The 18,666-nt window shown below is 40.3% G+C and overlaps 1 protein-coding gene across 1 annotated transcript in view; it reads left to right on the top strand.

The window, feature by feature from the left end:
• The window catches only part of LOC123750937 (Y+L amino acid transporter 2-like), a 91,407-nt gene that overhangs the window by 62,067 nt on the left and 10,674 nt on the right, over nt 1-18,666 (top strand). Inside the window, exon 7 of the mRNA XM_069326591.1 lies at nt 16,825-16,974. Coding sequence (XP_069182692.1) covers nt 16,825-16,974 — 150 coding nt within the window. The remainder of the gene's footprint in view (nt 1-16,824; nt 16,975-18,666) is intronic.

The following is an 18,666-nucleotide window of genomic DNA, read 5'->3' as shown; positions in this document are numbered from 1 at the left end:
TAATGCACTACTTGTGGTCCATCTCGAACCCATTTATGATGTGACGACTTATAGTGAATTTTGTAACTAGCTCATCAAGATTGTAACTTGCTTAGCTAAATGATTTGTGGGGTTCGGTCCATTCATTTTCTTTCTTTATTATGCACCCCATAATACACATCCCGTGGGCGGTGGTGTAAAGGATTACAGAGGCACATAATCGGTTCAGGAACTGAACCCTCTAGTTCGTTTAGCTAAGCAAATAACAATCTTTTGACGCTAGTTACAAAATTATTAATGTACACATACTTATGCATACATGTACATATTCATACGTATACATATATACATACACATACATATTTAATCACCACCACAAATACACACATCAGTAATCTTTTGTGTCACAAGTGATTCAACAAGAGGCTCACAACAGTCACTATACAAGGCACTTTACATTTATGGTGAGTCACACAGTTACTAGTCTTGCTGCACACCCACCCAACTGGGCGGCAGCTTTACAGTCATGTGCTCCACACCCACCCAACTGGGCGGCAGCTTTACAGTCATGTGCTCCACACCCACCCAACTGGGCGGCAGCTTTACAGTCATGTGTTCCACACCCACCCAACTGGGCGGCAGCTTTACAGTCATGTGCTCCACACCCACCCAACTGGGCGGCAGCTTTACAGTCATGTGTTCCACACCCACCCAACTGGGCGGCAGCTTTACAGTCATGTACTCCACACCCACCCAACTGGGCGGCAGCTTTACAGTCATGTGCTCCACACCCACCCAACTGGGCGGCAGCTTTACAGTCATGTGCTCCACACCCAGCCAACTGGGCGGCAGCTTTACAGTCATGTGCTCCACACCCACCCAACTGGGCGGCAGCTTTACAGTCATGTGCTCCACACCCACCCAACTGGGCGGCAGCTTTACAGTCATGTGTATGCATTACCTACAGTAAGCAAATTTTGGATACTTCGCTCAGATTTCGGGCAGCACATCATTATGAATGAAGTACTTACACATTTCTTGGACACTATTGATGTTGTTATCTTTAAATTCCGCTATTTTTCACATTCCATTATATAATGACTCAAAGTATGCGAATAGTTCTGCTGACAGAGTTTACATTTAGTCAAATCTACATCATCAGATGTTACAAACTTCCAGAGGTACTTGTAGCCGAGCCTAAACTAGCAGTGGTAACATCTAGAAGTCTGCTAACATTATTGGATGACCCATAGACGAGCGATTCATCAAAGTTTATACAATATTGTGAAATTGAGAGTCAGTGTAGTAACATAAATTGGTAAATAATAAATATTGTAAGTTAAGAATCTGATGCATGTGTGTGTGTTGGGGGGGGGGGGGGGGGGGCGGGGGTTATACCCTTGGTAAGCGAGAGTGGAAAGTAACCTTAGACGTACTGTGGTCAATGTGGGGGGGGGGAGGTTAGAGTCAAATCCACCCTCCAACATCTGGGCATAGTACCAGCAGCCTCCACAACACTCCATCAGCCTCCAGCTGATGCTTGTAGATGCCTCATCTAACCTCACTTATGTCACACATTAACCTACAGTTCCTGTGATGTATGTATGTATGTATGTATGTATGTATGTATGTATGTATGTATGTATGTATGTATGTATGTATGTATGCATGTATGTATGTATGTATGTATGTATGCATGTATGAATGGATAGATGGATGGATGGATGTATGTATGTACGCATGCATGCATGTATGTATGTATGCATGCATGCATGTATGTATGCATGCATGTATGTGTGTATGCATGTATGTATGTATGTATGTATGTATGTATGTATGTATGTATGTATGTATGTATGTATGTATGTATGTATGTATGTATGTATGTATTTATATACGCATGTATTTATATACGCATGTATTTATATACGCATGTATGTATGTATGCATGCATGTATGTATGTATGTACGCATGCATGTATGCATGGATGTACGCATGCATGTATGTATGTATGTATGTACGCATGTATGTATGTATGTATGTATGTATGTATGTATGTATGTATGTATGTATGTATGTATGTATGTATGTACGTACGTATGTATGTATGTATGTATGTATGTATGTATGTATGTATGTATGTATGTATGTATGTATGTATGTATGTATGTATGCATGCATGTATGCATGTGTGTATGTATGTATGTATGTATGTATGTATGTATGTATGTATGTATGTATGTATGTATGTATGTATGTATGTATGTATGTATGTATGTACGCATGCATGTATGTATGGATGTATGTATGGATGTACGCATGTATGTACACATGTATGTACGCATGTATGTACGCATGTATGTACGCATGTATGTATGTATGTATGTATGTATGTATGTATGTATGTATGTATATATGTATGTATGTACGCACGCAAGTATGTATGCATGTATGTATGTATGTATGTATGTATGTATGTATGTATGTATGTACGTACGTACGTATGGATGGATGGATGTACGTATGCACGCATGCATGTATGTATGTATGTATGTATGTATGTATGTATGTATGTATGTATGTATGTATGTATGTATGTATGTATGTATGTATGTACGCATGTATGTATGTATGTATGTATGTATGTATGTATGTATGTATGTATGTATGCATGTGTGTATGTATGTATGTATGTATGTATGTATGTATGTATGTATGTATGTATGTATGTATGTATGTATGTATGTATGTATGTATGTATGTATGCATGTGTGTATGTATGTATTCCCAATCACGTTAAAGACTCCCTCTCTATCATCCAGTTAAAGAGAAAAACAACTATACTAAATAATCAACTCCTTGTAACTTTAATTATGCTGACCTTCCTATCTGTATTCAGACTGTGCCTACCATCTTTAAAGGTGATTATAACGCTAGCCATAGGAATATTGGTAATTCGCAGTTCAATAATCGTAACGGCAACCAACTGGTGTCACTATTAGGTAGTCACGATGATGCACAGATTGTGGGTGACCTTGAACCAACGCATATCTACGGAGGTATTCTTGATCTATGTCTCGGTGTCAACGTCTCCCACACCGTGTGTGCCTCGTCAATAGTGCCAGTTATGGCGTCTGATCATCTGGCCATATTAGCCACTGTAAACATTGGCAGCTCTATCCTCCCTGGTGGAGTGTTCAAGCGGAAGAGGCTGGCTGTGCCCATCGATCAACGAGACAATCTTGTTGCTCATGTGTCAGATTGGTGCAGTTCATCTGAGCCTTCATCAGTTGAAGATTTTAACAATGAGCTCACAGGTACTATCGAGCAGTTTATAGAATCACTTGATTCATCGTCCAGGCCATGTAACCCAAATTACACTGGTCATAGCACTTATGCTTATTATAATGATTCTAAATTGCATGCACTAAAACGCACTGCCAGAATAATTGGACTAGCTTGTAGAAGGACCCGCACTGCTGAAATGCTTCGGCTCTTTCAAGCGGCTCTGGCTAAGGCCAGGGAACGTATGGTGGAGCTGAGGCAGACAGACTGGGAAACTTTTGTCCGTGGTCTCAATTCTCACACGCCACTAAGTCGGGCATGAAAGGATATCAACAAGATCAAAGGGAAAATTGCTGCAGAGATCTCGTACCCTAATCCTCTGCACAGAGCAAATGATCTTGTTGATGCTTGGGCCACGACTTCCAGCTTTGACAGTCTTCCTCTACCCACACAGAATGAATTAAATGATAGATATACTGATAGGGCATGACTTCTTGCTTCATCAAGAGGATGACTGTGACATGCTTTTTACTGAATACAAACTAGATTCTGCTCTACATAAAGGCAAAGCTACATCACCCGGGGAGGATGGAGTTACTGACGGCATACTGCTTATGCTTCTGCTAGTTCCAAGGAATACCTTTCTTCAATTGTATAATATGAGCTATGTAACTGGGGAGCTTCCTAAGTCATGGACCAACAGTGTTATTATTCCCATTCCTAAACCTCACCAGCCGAGTGCTTTATGCCCAATCTCCCTCACTAGTTGTCTCTATAAGTGTCTTGAGAAGATGGTTCTCAACCGTCTCCTTTACAAAATTAATAATATGTTGTCTCCCCAGATATATGGCTTTACGCATGGAAAGAGTGTACATCACTGTATTACCACATTCCTCACCCTGCATACTGATAGGTCATATACCACTTTCCTAGATCTTAAGTCAGCCTTTGACATTGCTAACCCACACGTCATTATGAGAGAACTTGCTAAAATGAATGTTGGAATGTTAATGTTAAAAATTGTTCAAACTGAAATAAATATATAACACTGTACGGTACAGTTGTGTTTAATTATGTTTTGCGATTCCTATGGAAAAGGTATTTGTGCACCAAGTACTACTAGGTCATTATGAGATATGCTGAATGTTGTCAATATACCATCTGAATACGCTTCACTTTGCGTTAATCATGGGACGTCCTAATGATTAAGGTCCCCAAAAGGACTTAATCAGACCTCAGTGGATAATTTTACTCTCTCTCTCTCTATATATATATATATATCTCTCTCTCTCTCTATCTCTCTCTCTCTCTCTCTTTCTCTCTATCTCTCTCTCTATCTCTCTCTATCTCTCTCTCTCTCTCTCTCTCTCTCTCTCTCTCTCTCTCTCTCTCTCTCTCTCTCTCTCTCTCTCTCTCTCTCTCTCTCTCTCTCTCTCTCTCTCTCTCTCTCTCAGAGCATCCCCTTATGTGTTGTATGTGGGTGCTGAAGTTCAGTCTCTTGTCTATGTATAGGTGAAGGAACTTTCCATAATTGTTATTGCTAATGTTTACTTGTAATACTGGGTATACATCCGGTGTTCTTACCCTCGACCGCGGCGAGGGTAAGCCGTGGCCGTATGGTCTGAAACCCACAAATATTTACAATGGGGGGTGGGGGGGGGATAACATTTCCTCTTCAAGCACGCGCACACAAATGAACTATGTTACTTAACTGGAAGCACTCGTACAACATAATTTACACGATTTCTCAGGATAATTATACTTCTTACCAGCATATATACAGTATAGTACCTAGGAGGTTCTCTTCAATGATATCTAAGATAATTAAAAGAACCCAAGCAAACCACTGTGGAAATGTGCAGGACAAACATATCAATTGTGACACTAGCTCTCCACTTATGGCATTTGCTTAATTTAGAAACTGTACTTGTGGTCGATCTCGAACCCATGTTGTTGATGTGACGATGTGTTATGAATTTTGTGGCTACCTCCTCAAGAATGTAACTTGCTTAGATAAATAAATTGTGTGTTCAGTCCCTGAACCCATTATGTGATAAATTAACTAAACTAAAAACTATAGTCTGGCGACGAAGCCTGAACTGCATAATGTAAATAGGGATTAACCAGAAAAAGATATAGGTGAAGAATAACATCAGGTAACTGCGTTAATATTAGATCAAACTAACATTGATTTTCAAAAGGTTGTATATTTTCCATCAATGGAGAGCATCAGCCAAGAAGCCTTCTTTAAAATATGAATATCTTTCCTCACCCAATAAGATCTAATCTCTGAATAAAACGCAAAAAACGACTTGATTGTAACCTATCCACCGCTGCCCATTGGATGGGGGAGAGGGGGTTATGTGTAGGATAAACAAATCAATTGTGACACTAGCCCTCCATATATGTCAGTTGCTTAAATTATAAACTGTACTTGTGGTCGGTCTCGAGCCCATTGTTGATGTGACAATGTGCATTGACTTTTGTAACTAGCTTATCAAGATTATAACTTGCTTGGCTATATGAATTGTGGGGCTCAGTCCCTGAGCCCATTATGCGCCTCTGTAACACTCCACTATCGCCCATAGGATGGGTATGGGGTGCATAATAAATGAACTAAAATAAGCTCTGCCTTTTTGATAACATATACAATTATAAGCTTTATTTGTGAATCTCAATTAATTAAGCAATATATCACAGAGCCTGTAGGGTTCGGTGAGATGAGCGAAGAGACATGGGAGATTTCACATAAGTACAGTACATGGTAGTTTAAGTAGCGAACGCATGTCAACGAATAACGAGTATATATAACAACACTATTGTCCTATGAAGTCGATTTAACTTCCAAACATATATTTTTTTAATAAATGTTAAATGTTTTCTGGCTAGCTATGTTAGATTTTATTAAAAATACGTATTCTACTTGTTAACATTATAATTTAAATTTGTGATAATTTGTGCAGAGAAGTGCGACAACTGGATATGCCAACAAACACTTTCCAAACAACGATATATCTTGGATAAGTCGTTCCACAACATTGACGCTTGGACCGTCGACTTCCTTTGATGCTACTTATTTACTTATTTCATAATGAAATTATATTAGTTTGGAGTAAATATATGTTTTCTCATGTTCTGCATTCAGCACCCACATTATAGTAAATATACCATATTACTTCATTACTTAAATAATGCTAGGAGGGTTTGAGTAGCTTTGGGTCTTTAGTGGACAGAATCTCCAATAGATGGGGCGAGAGTCGCTCCCTCTCTCTCGCCCGAGCAAGAGTCGAAACTTAATTTAAAATTGATATATCTTTGTTCTCGAACATGATATATTTCATTTGGTGAAATCATAATAATGTTCATATCTCGGTCTTTCTGGAGGCATATAAGATTTTAGGCTTTATTAGCGTATCTTTGATAATTATACAATATATCGGCAAGTGCGTAGGCGTCTGCACTCCATGCCCGACAAGCTACTGAGCGCTACTATAAAAACATATGTATCTTCACTTGAGCTATAAATATGTCTATTGTAATGTATTGAAAATGAAGCTCTTATTTCTATCTTGCTTAAGACATATAAAACATTTGTGTTTATTAACGAATTTACGTGAAATAAACATTGATCTGAGAGAGAGTTGCTCTGTCGTTCAGTCTGTACGGGGTGGGAGCTCCGTAATTTTTAAAATACATGTATCTTCATTAGAACTTTAAATATGTCTATGGTAAAGTGTTTAAAGTGAAGCTTATATGTCTGCCTTTCTTGAGACATATAAAACATATATGTTTATTAACGAATTCACGTGAAATAAACATTGTTCTGAGAGAGAGTTGCTCGGTCGATCAATCTGTCCGGGGTTAAAGCTCGGCTATTACAAAAGTACACGTATCTTCGCTTTAAATTTAAATATGCCCATGGTAAGGTATTTAGAATGAAGCTTATATTTCTATCTTTCTTGTGACATATAAAACTCTTACGTTTATTTAGGAATCTGTGTGAAATAGGCATGGTTCTGAGATGAATGCTGCGGTTTTCGAGCTCGACGCGCGGCAATGGACGCAATACACATCCAGTGGGTGTTATTGGACCCTATACCCATTTTATTTGTGGTTGGAGCCCCATACCCATTCTATGGGTGGTTGGAGCCCCATACCCATCCTGTGGGTTGTAGTGGACGCCATACTCATCCTGTGGGTGGTATTGGACCCCATACCCTTCCTGTGGGTGGATGTGATCCCCATACTCATCCTGTGGGTGGATGTGACCCTCATACCCATCCTGTGGGTGGTATTGGACCCCTTTCCCACCTAACAGGCGGTAGGTGACAATATACCCATCCTAGCTATAGTTGGTATAGTAGACACAATACCGTCCTGTTTGCAGTAGTTTACCCCATAGACATTCAAATGTAACATCGTTTTCTGTTAGCGTTCCTACAAAACATTCTTTAAAGATTTTTAAAGCCAAACTATGGTATATAATATTGATTGGTGAAGCACTGTTATTCTATGTAATAATTTATAGTGCTTATTATAATTTACTAAGAACAACTAATATTTCTCAAAACAAAACTACGAGCCTTCAATAGGATATAGCTGATCTGTAATATTATAAGAGAATGGACAACAGTAGGTAAATTTCACAACCCATGTGGGACCTGAAAACTACAATTTTCCTTATAATTGAACCAATCACGAATATTCTGCTATCTATGTTGACGGACGGGTACTGTGACACGTAAATTGGTACGTGAGGAAGAGTTTGGGCCTTGGTAAAAAAAGTAACTGGGAATATATCACACATTTACTAATTCATATTCAACATATTGACTTTAAGCATTAAGTCATATATGTGCTGTCTTGTGTGAGAACGGGTTGGATGGACACATGTATAATCAAGTAGATGGGGTCGCCATGGGTTATCCCCTAGGTGTCCTGTTTGCAAATTTCTACATGGGTACCATCGAGCAAAAAGTCTTAGTCGACATGAACTTGAAACCGGCCATATACTGCAGGAATGTTGACGACATTTTTACACAGGTACCTGATGTCAGACATCTGCAGGAGCTGAAGGAGGCATTTGAGCAGAGTTCCGTGCTGCGTTTCACTTACGAGATGGAAAAGGATGGGAAGCTGCTCTTTCTAGATGTAACAGTCATGGAAAAGAGCGGAGGTTTCCACACTGCAGTCTACACTAAGGAAACGAACATAGGAATGTGCCTAAATGCCAACAGCGACCGCCCAGACAGGTACAAGAGGAGTGTTGTTAACGCTTATGTCGACAGTGCTCTCAGCCACAGCTCAGAATGGAAGCAAGTCGACGAAGAACTCTGTAGGGTAAGGCAGGTCCTAGTCAATAACGGCTGCTCCAATGGTTTCGTCGAAGACATCATAAGAAGGAAAGTGAAACGCCATGCAACCTCTGAAGAGACAACTAACACAACACCTATACCCCTTATTAGACTATTTTACAGGAACGTCTTTTCCACAGCTCATAAAACGGAGGAAAGGGTCCTGAAAGATATTGTTAATAGAAACGTTATCCCTACAGACAAAAATCAGAGGATACAACTGACGATTTACTATATAACCAGAAAAACGGCCAGCCTACTCATGAGAAACTCTCCAGACACAAAGCAGAACGCTTTAAAAGAGACCAACGTCGTCTATGCCTTCAAATGCCCTCTTGGGGACTGTAAGCTTCAAAAAACCCAGTATATAGGCAAGACAACAACATCTCTTTCTAGGCGTTTAACGATGCATAAGCAACAGGGCTTAAGGAACATATAATCTCTTCCCACAACCAAACCATCGCCAGAGAAATCCTAGTAAACAACACAGAAATCATCGATAGATACAGGGATAGCAGGCGGCTTGATGTCTGCGAGGCACTACACATCAAGAAGTCAACACCAGCAATCAACAGCCAATTAATGCACAACTATATTCTACCCACCTTAAGACTCCGCTCCAATATAGAAGCATCAAGAAATATGGACCAATAGGCTTTCTACAATCACTTCCATTCAATACCCATTGTTTCATGTTCTGTCTTGTGTTGATGAAATTAATTCCCTATTAATGCCATTGTTTCATGTTCTGTCTTGTGTTGATGAAATTAATACCATATTAATGCCACCTCACCCCATCCACCTCACTCAAAGGTAGATATAAACAAATCGAAGATGTGTAAGTTCTATTCAGTTGTGTATGTGTAAACTAAAGTCTTTGAAAATGTAGTAAGTTTTACGAAACGCGCTCAAGTGTCGCGTCAGACTAGAAATAAAAATGAATTTTGGAGAGTTGATTTTTGAATTACCACCAACAGTGAAAAGAAATGTACGAAAGATCGAGAAAATTCGTGTTAGAATTATTAATCTTACTTTTTCGGTCATATTTAATAATACATATATATATATATATATATATATATATATATATATATATATATATATATATATATATATATATATATATATATATATATATATACCATAATACATATATATATATATATATATATATATATATGTATATATATATATATATATATATATATATATATATATATATATATATATATGTCGTACCTAGTAGCCAGAACGCACTTCTCAGCCTACTATGCAAGGCCAAATTTGCCTAATAAGCCAAGTTTTCCTGAATTAATATATTTTCTCTAATTTTTTTCTTATGAAATGATAAAGCTACCCATTTCATTATGTAGGAGGACAATTTTTTTTAATTGGAGTTAAAATTAACGTAGATATATGACCGAACCTAACCAACCCTACCTAACCTAACCTAACCTATCTTTATAGGTTAGGTTTGGTTAGGTAGCCCAAAAAGTTAGGTTAGGTTAGGTTAGGTAGGTTAGATAGTGGAAAAACAATTAATTCATGAAAACTTGGCTTATTAGGCAAATTTGGCCTTGCATAGTAGGCTGAAAAGTGCGTTCTGGCTACTAGGTACGACATATATATATATATATATATATATATATATATATATATATATATATATATATATATATATATATATATGTCGTACCTAGTAGCCAGAACGCACTTCTTAGCCTACTATGCTATGCCCGATTTGCCTAATAAGCCAAGTTTTCATGAATTAATTGTTTTTCGACTACCTAACCTAACCTAACCTAACTTTTTCGGCTACCTAACCGAACCTAACCTATAAAGATAGGTTAGGTTAGGTTAGGTACGGTTGGTTAGGTTCGGTCATATATCTTCGTTAATTTTAACTCCAATAAAAAAAAACTGACCTCATACATAATGAAATGGGTAGCTTTATCATTTCATAAGAAAAAAAAAAAGAAAATATATTAATTCAGGAAAACTTGGCTTATTAGGCAGATTGGGCCTTGCATAGTAGGCAAATAAGTGCGTTCTGGCTGCTAGGTACGACATATATATATATACTGTATATATATATATATATATATATATATATATATATATATATATATATATATATATATATATATATATATATATATATATATATACATACATATATATATATATATATCTATATATATATATATATATATATATATATATATATATATATATATATATATATATATATATCTATATATATATATATATATATATATATATATATATATATATATATATATATATATATATATATATATATATATATATATATATATATTATGGTATTTTATCAAATCACCTCATTCTTTGGGGCACACATGAGGAACACAAATGCAAACAAGCCTGAATGGTCCCTAGGACTATATGCAACTGAAAACTCACCCCTCAGAATTGACTCGAACCCCTACTGCCAGGAGCACTCTGCTTGCGTACAGGATCCCGTAACCGATCTACCAATACGACTGGGCAAAAGAGGATGGTAGCTGAGGCTATTTCCATCCCCCCGCCGGCACTTGGTTGGTAACCTTGGGCATGGTATTTTATCAAATCACCTCATTCTTTGGGGCACACGTGAGAAACAAAAACGCGAACAAGCCTGAATGGTCCCCAGAACTATAAGCAACTGAAATCTCACACCCCAGAAGTAACTAGAACCCATACTACCAGGAACACTCTGCTGGCATACAGGATCCCTTAACCGCTCGACAAACACGACCGGACAAAAAAGGATGGTAGCCGAAGCTATTTCCATCCCCCTGCCGGCACTCGGTTGGTAATCTTGGGCGTGGTATTTTCTCAAATCACCTCATTCTTTGGGGCACACATGAGGAACACAAATACGAACAATCCTGAATGGTCCGCAGGACTATGTGCAACTGAAATCTCACACCCCAGAAGTGACTCGATGCAATACTGTCAGGAGCACTCTACTGGCGTACAGGATCCCTTAACCGCGTGAAGAACACGACCAGACTAAAGAGGATGGTAGCCGAGGCTATTTCCTTCCTCCCTCCGGCACTTGTTTGGTAATCTTGGGCATGGTATTTAATCAATTTACCTCATTCTTAGGGGCACACGTGTTTAACACAAATGCGAACAAGCCTCAATGGTCCCCAGGACTATATGCAACTGAAAACTCACATCCCAAAAATGACTCGAACCCATACTACCAGGAGCACTCTGCTGGTGTACAGGATCCCTTAACCGCTCGACCAACACGACCGGGCAAAAGCGGATGGTAGCCGAGGTTATTTTCGTCCCTCCGTAGGCACTCGGTTGGTAATATTGGGCATATTATTTTATCAAATCACCTCATTGCTTGGGGCACTCATGAGGAACAAAAATACGAACAAGCCTGAATGGTCCCCAGAACTATATGACATGAAAACTCACACCCCAGAAGTGACTTGAACCCATACTGCCAAGAGCACTCTCCTGGTGTGCCAGATTCCTTAACCGCTCGAACAACACGACCGGACAAAAGAGTATGGCAGCCAAGGCTATTTCCATCCCCTCGCCGGCACTCGGTTGGTAATCTTGGGCATGGTATTTAGCAAATCACTTCATTCTTTGGGGCACAAGAGAGGAACACAAAAGCGAACAAGCCTGAATGGTCCCCCAGGACTATATGCAATTGAAAACTCACACCCCAGAAGTGACTCGAACCCATTCTGCCAGGCGCTCTCTGCGGGTGTACAGGATCCCTTAACCGCTCGACCAACACGACCGTACAAAAGAGGATGGTCAGCCAAGGCTATTTCCATCCTCCTGCCGGGCCTCGGATAGTAATCTTGGGGATAGTATTTAGCAAATCACCTCATTCTTTGGGGCACACATGAGGAAAACAAATGCGAACAAGCCTTAATGGTCCCCAGGACTATATGCAACTGAAATCTCACACCCCACAAGTGGCTCGAACCCATACTGCCCGGAGCACTCTGCCAGCATACAGGATCCCTTAGCCGCTCGACAAACACGACCGGACAAAAGAGGATGGTTCCGGAGGCTATTTCCATCCCTCCGCCTGCACTTGGTTGGTAATCTTGGGCATGGTATTTTATCAAATCACCTCATTCTTTGGGGCACACATGAGGAAAACAAATGCGAACAAGCCTTAATGGTCCCCAGGACTATATGCAACTGAAAACTCACACCCCAGAAATGACTCGAACCCATACTGCCAAGAACACTCTGCTGGCGTACAGGATCCTTTAACAGCTCGACCAACACAATCGGACAAAAGAGGATGGCAGTGAAGGCTATTTCCATTCCCCCGTTGGCACTCGGTTGGTAATCTTGGGCATCAAATCACCTCATTCTTTGGGGCACACGTGTGGAACTGAAATGCGAACAAGCCTGAATGATCCACAGGACTATATGCAACTGAAAACTCACACCCCAGAAGTGACTCAAACCCATACTGCCCAGAGCACTCTGCTGGCTTACAGGATCCTTTAACCCCTCGACCAACACAATCGGACAAAAGAGGATGGTTGCCGAGGCTATTTCCATCCCCCACTGACACTCGGTTAATAATGTTGGGCGTGGTTTTTTATCAAATCACCTCATTCTTTGGGGCACACGTGAGGAACACAAATGCAAACAAGCCTGAATGGTCCCCAGGACTATATGCAACTGAAAACTCACCCCTCAGAAGTGACTCGAACCCATACTGCCAGGAGCACTCAGCTTGCGTACAGGATCCCTTAACCGATCTACCAATACGACTGGGCAAATGAGGATGGAAGCCGAGGCTATTTCCATCCCCCACCGGCACTCGGTTGGTAATCTTGGGCAAAGTATTTTATCAAATCACCTCATTCTTTGGGGCACACGTGAGGAACACAAATGCGAACAAGCCAGAATGGTCCCCCAGGACTATATGCAACTGAAAACTCACACCCCAGAAGTGACTCGAACCCATACTGCCAGGAGCACTCTGTTGGCGTACAGGATCCCTTAACCGCTCGACCAACACGACAGGACAAAAGAGGATGGTAGCCGAAGCTATTTCCATCCCTCCGCCGGCACTCGGTTGTTAATCTTGGGCATGGTTTTTTATCAAATCACATAATTCTTTGGGGCACACATGAGGAACACAAATACGAACAAGCCTGAATGGTCCGAAGGACTATGTGCAACTGAACACTCACACCCCAGAAGTGACTCGAACCCATACTGCTAAAAGCACTCTGCTGGCGTACAGGATCCCTAAACCTTCCGACAAACACAACCGGGCAAAAGAGGATGGTAGCCGAGGCTATTTCCATCCCCCTGCCGGAACTGGGTTGGTAGCCGAGGCTATTTCCATCCCCCTGCCGGAACTCGGTTGGTAATCTTGGGCATGGTATTTTATCAAATCACCTCATTCTTTGGGGCACTCATGAGGAACACAAATGCGAACAAGCCTAAATGGTCCCCAGGACTATATGCAACTGAATACTCACACTTAAGAAGTGACTCGAGCGCATACTGCCAGGAGCACTCTGCTGGCATACATGATCCCTTAACCGCTCAACCAACACGACCGGATAAAAGAGGATTGTAGCCGAGGCTATTTCCATCCCACCGCCGGAACTTGGTTGGTAATCTTGGGCATGGTATTTTATCAAAACACCTCATTCTTTGGGGTACACGTGAGGAACACATATGAGAACAAGCCTGAATAGTCCCCAGGACTATATGCAACTGGAAACTCCCACCCCAGAAGTGACTCGAACCCATACTGCCAGGAACACTCTCCTGGCCTACATGAGCCCTTAACCGCTCGACCAACACGACCGGACAGAAGGGAATGGTAGCCGAAGCTATTTCCATCCCTCCACCGGCACTCGGTTGGTAATCTTGGGCATGGTATTTTATGAAATCAACTAATTCTTTGGGGCACATGAGAGGAACACAAATGTGAACACGCCTGGATGGTCCCCAGGACTATATGCAACTGAAATCTCAAACCCCAGAAGTGACTCGAACCCATAATGCCAGAAGCACTCTGCTGGCATACAGGATCCCTTAACTGCTCGACAAACACGACTGGACAAAAAATGATGGTAGCCGAGGCTATTTTCATCCCCCCACCAGCACTCGGTTGGTAATCTTGGGCATGGTATTTTATCAAATCACCTCATTCTTCGGGGCACAAGTGAGGAACACAAATGCGAACAAGTCTGAATGGGCCCTAGTACTATATGCAACTGAAAACTCACACCCCAGAAGTGACTCAAACCCATACTGCCAGGAGCACTCTGCTGGCGTACAGGATCCCTTAACCCCTCGACCAACATGATCGGACAAAAGAGGATGGTAGCCGAGGCTATTTCCATTCCCCCACCGGCCCTTGGTTGGTTATCTTGGGCATGGTATTTTATCAAATCACCTCATTCTTTGGAGCACACATGAGGAACACAAATGCAAACAAGCCTGAATGGTCCCCAGGACTATATGCAACTGAAAACTCACACCCCAGAAGTGACCCGAACCCATACTGCCAGGAGCACTTTGCTTGCGTACAGGATCCCTTAACTGATCTACCAATGCGATCGGGCAAAAGAGGATGGCAGCCGAGGCTATTTCCATCCACCCACCGGCACTCGGTTGGTAATCTTGGGCATGGTATTTTTTCAAATCACCTCATTCTTTGGGGCACACGTTAGGATGTGTGCCCATGTGTGTTAGGAGGCCTGGTGGAGGAACGGGCCGCGGGGACAGTAAAAAGCCCCGAAATCATCTCAAGATAACCTCAAGATAGGACTATATGCAACTGAAAGCTCACACCACAGAAGTGACTCGAACCCATACTACCAGGAGCACTCTGTTGGCGTTCAGGATCCCTTAAACGCGTGACCAACACGACCGGACAAAAGAGGATGGTAGACGAGGCTATTTCCATCCCCCCCACCGGCACTCGGTTGGTAATCTTGCGCATGATATTTTATCAAATCACCTCATTATTTGGGGCACACATGAGGAACACAAATGCAAACAAGCCAGAATGGTCCCCAGGGTTACATTCAACTGAAAACTCACACCCCAGAAGTGACTCGAACCCATACTGCCCGGAGCACTCTGCTGGCATACAGGATCCCGCTTGACCAGCATGACCAGACAATAGAAGATGGTAGCAGAGGCTATTTCCATCCCCCAGCCGGCACTCGGTTGGTAATCTTGGCCATAGTATTTTATCAAGAGACCTCATTCTTTGGAGCACACGTGAGAAACACAAATTCAAACAAGCCTGAATGGTCCCCCAGAACTATATGCAACTGAAAACTCACCCCCCAGAATTGACTCGATCCCATACTACCAGGAGCACTCTGTTGGCGTGCAGGATCCCTAACTGCTCGACCAAGACTACCGTATAAAAGAGGATGGTAGCCGAGGCTAATTTCATCCCTCCATCGGCACTTGGTTAGTAATCTTTGGTATGCTATTATATTAAATCACCTCATTCTTTGGGGCACACGTGAGGAACACAAATACGAACAAGCCTGAATGATCCCCAGGACTATATGTATCTGAAAACCTCACACCCCAGAAGTGACTTGTTTCTCACGTGTGCCCCCAAAAATGAGGTGGATTTGATAAAATACCATCCCCAAGATTACCAACTGAGTGCCGGCGAGTGAATGGAAATAGCCTCGGATACCATCCTCTTTTTTCCTGTCGTGTTGGTCGAGCGATTAAGGGATCCTGTACGCCAGCAGAGTGTTCCTGGCAGTATGGGTTCGAGTCACTTCTGGGGTGTGAGTTTTCAGTTATATACATATATATATATATATATATATATCGTTGAAGAAAAATATAACGTAATATTTGTATCTGTAATCAATGCAAGTACTTCTAAGAAAAAATCTTCTTCGACTCCAACTCATTGCAGGAAACAGTAATATATGTACATAATATACAGAATGTGACTTCCTTCTATATTCCTAAGGGTCTAGGCCAATTGAGGAAGTTAGTCCCTTTTCATTAGAATTTGTCAGTGTCAGAACAACTGAAGATAATCAACATCTGGCCAGACAGGTTTGTAAAATAGCTCATTTTAATCATATGCTAGCATGATATCCTGAAAATATTCCGTCAAGTTACAGATTTGTGAGTGGGAAAACATGTCCTGAAATAATGCAGTTTCTGCTTTTCCAGACCGCTATCTCACTGATCATGTTTGTGGCCTCCGATGTGCGGGTCCTCATCAACTACCTCGCCTTCGCTGGAAGTGTGTTCGAGCTGGGATGCATCGGGGCTTTCTTCTGGTTCCGAATCAATCAACCAGAGCGTCACAGACCCATCAAGGTAAGCGAGATACATGTTTCGTAAGGAATTATGTTAATAGACAAACTTTATTAATGTTACATTTAGCGTCAATGAACTTCTTAACTGAGGAAGGGAAGTTACCGTTGTTGCAATGTGTAGTTGCTGTTGTGAAGGGATGATGCAATCTCACGTAAAGAGGCCAGAACGTCTTTATACATGTAAAACTATTATTAATTTCTTATTATATACTATTTTTTCATGTCATGCATTTTTCAGTGTTATTAGATATTTCATCAGGTATGTTCCTAGACATAAAAGATTACCATGTGTGGAATTATAGAAACAATGGAAACACTGATAAATCTAGAGCATTTATTTATTTAGTTATACGTTTTGTATTTACGCAACTAGTAAATTCATCATTCTTTTCAATTAGTTCATTAAACTGTATTTGCCTCATCATCAGTCTCAATCAACACTATTGCCGAGTCATTACTAAAACCTCCGGAACGTAACTGTTATCACGTTAACTCTAAAAAACCCGAAAAAGTGTTGTTATATGCTGTGCACAGCTACTTTTTAGTATATATTCTTGTGACATGTTGTCCCCTTGTTACTTCTGGGTGTGAGGATTACTCTAGTTGTGGAGCCCTATCCATAGAGTATGACGCATAGAAGTAGCCAGAACGCACTTCTCAGCCTACTATGCAAGACCCGATTTGCCTAACAAGCCAAGTTTTCACGAATTAATGTTTTTTCGACTACCTAACCTACCTAACCTAACGCAACCTAACTTTTTCGGCTACCTAACCTAACCTAACCTATAAAGATAGGTTACGTTAGGTTAGGTAGGGTTGGTTAGGTTCGGTCATATATCTACGTTAATTTTAACTCCAATAAAAAAAAATTGACCTCATACATAACGAAATGGCTAGCTGTATCATTTCATAAGAATGAAATGAACCATCGCCAGAGAAATCCTAGTAAACAACACAGAAATCATCGATAGATACAGCGATAGCAGGCGGCTTGACGTTTGCGAGGCACTACACATCAAGAAGTCAACACCAGCAATCAACAGCCAATTATTGCACAACTATATTCTACCCACCTCAAGACTCCGCTCCAATATAGAAGCATCAAGAAATATGGACCAATAGGCTTTCTACAAACACTTCTATTCAATACCCATTGTTTCTGTTCTGTCTTGTGTTGATACTTTTAATACCCTATTAATATCCCCTCTTGTTCTGTCTTGTGTTAATGCCACATCACCCCTCCCACCTCACTCAAATGTAGATATAAAATCAGAGATACGTAAGTTCTAATCAGTTGTGTATTTGTGAAGTCTTTGAAAATGTAATAAGTTTTACGAAACGCGCCCGTGTCGCGTCAGACTAGAAATAAAAATGAATTTTGGAGAAGTGATTTTTTATTTACCTCCAACAGTGAAGCGTAATGTACGAAATATTGAGAAAATTCGTGTTAGAGTTATTAATCTTACTTTTTCGGTCATATTTAATAATATATACATATATATATACATATATATATATATATATATATATATATATATATATATATATATATAAATATATATATATATATATATATATATATATATATATATATATATATATATATATATATATATATATATATATATATATATATATATATATATATATATATATATACATATATATATATATATATATATATATATATATA

The sequence above is a fragment of the Procambarus clarkii genome, chromosome 18, assembly GCF_040958095.1.
Source record: "Procambarus clarkii isolate CNS0578487 chromosome 18, FALCON_Pclarkii_2.0, whole genome shotgun sequence".
Lineage (NCBI taxonomy): Eukaryota > Metazoa > Arthropoda > Malacostraca > Decapoda > Cambaridae > Procambarus > Procambarus clarkii.
Note: the sequence above shows the minus strand (reverse complement) of the source record. Positions and strands in the feature narration are given on the sequence as shown.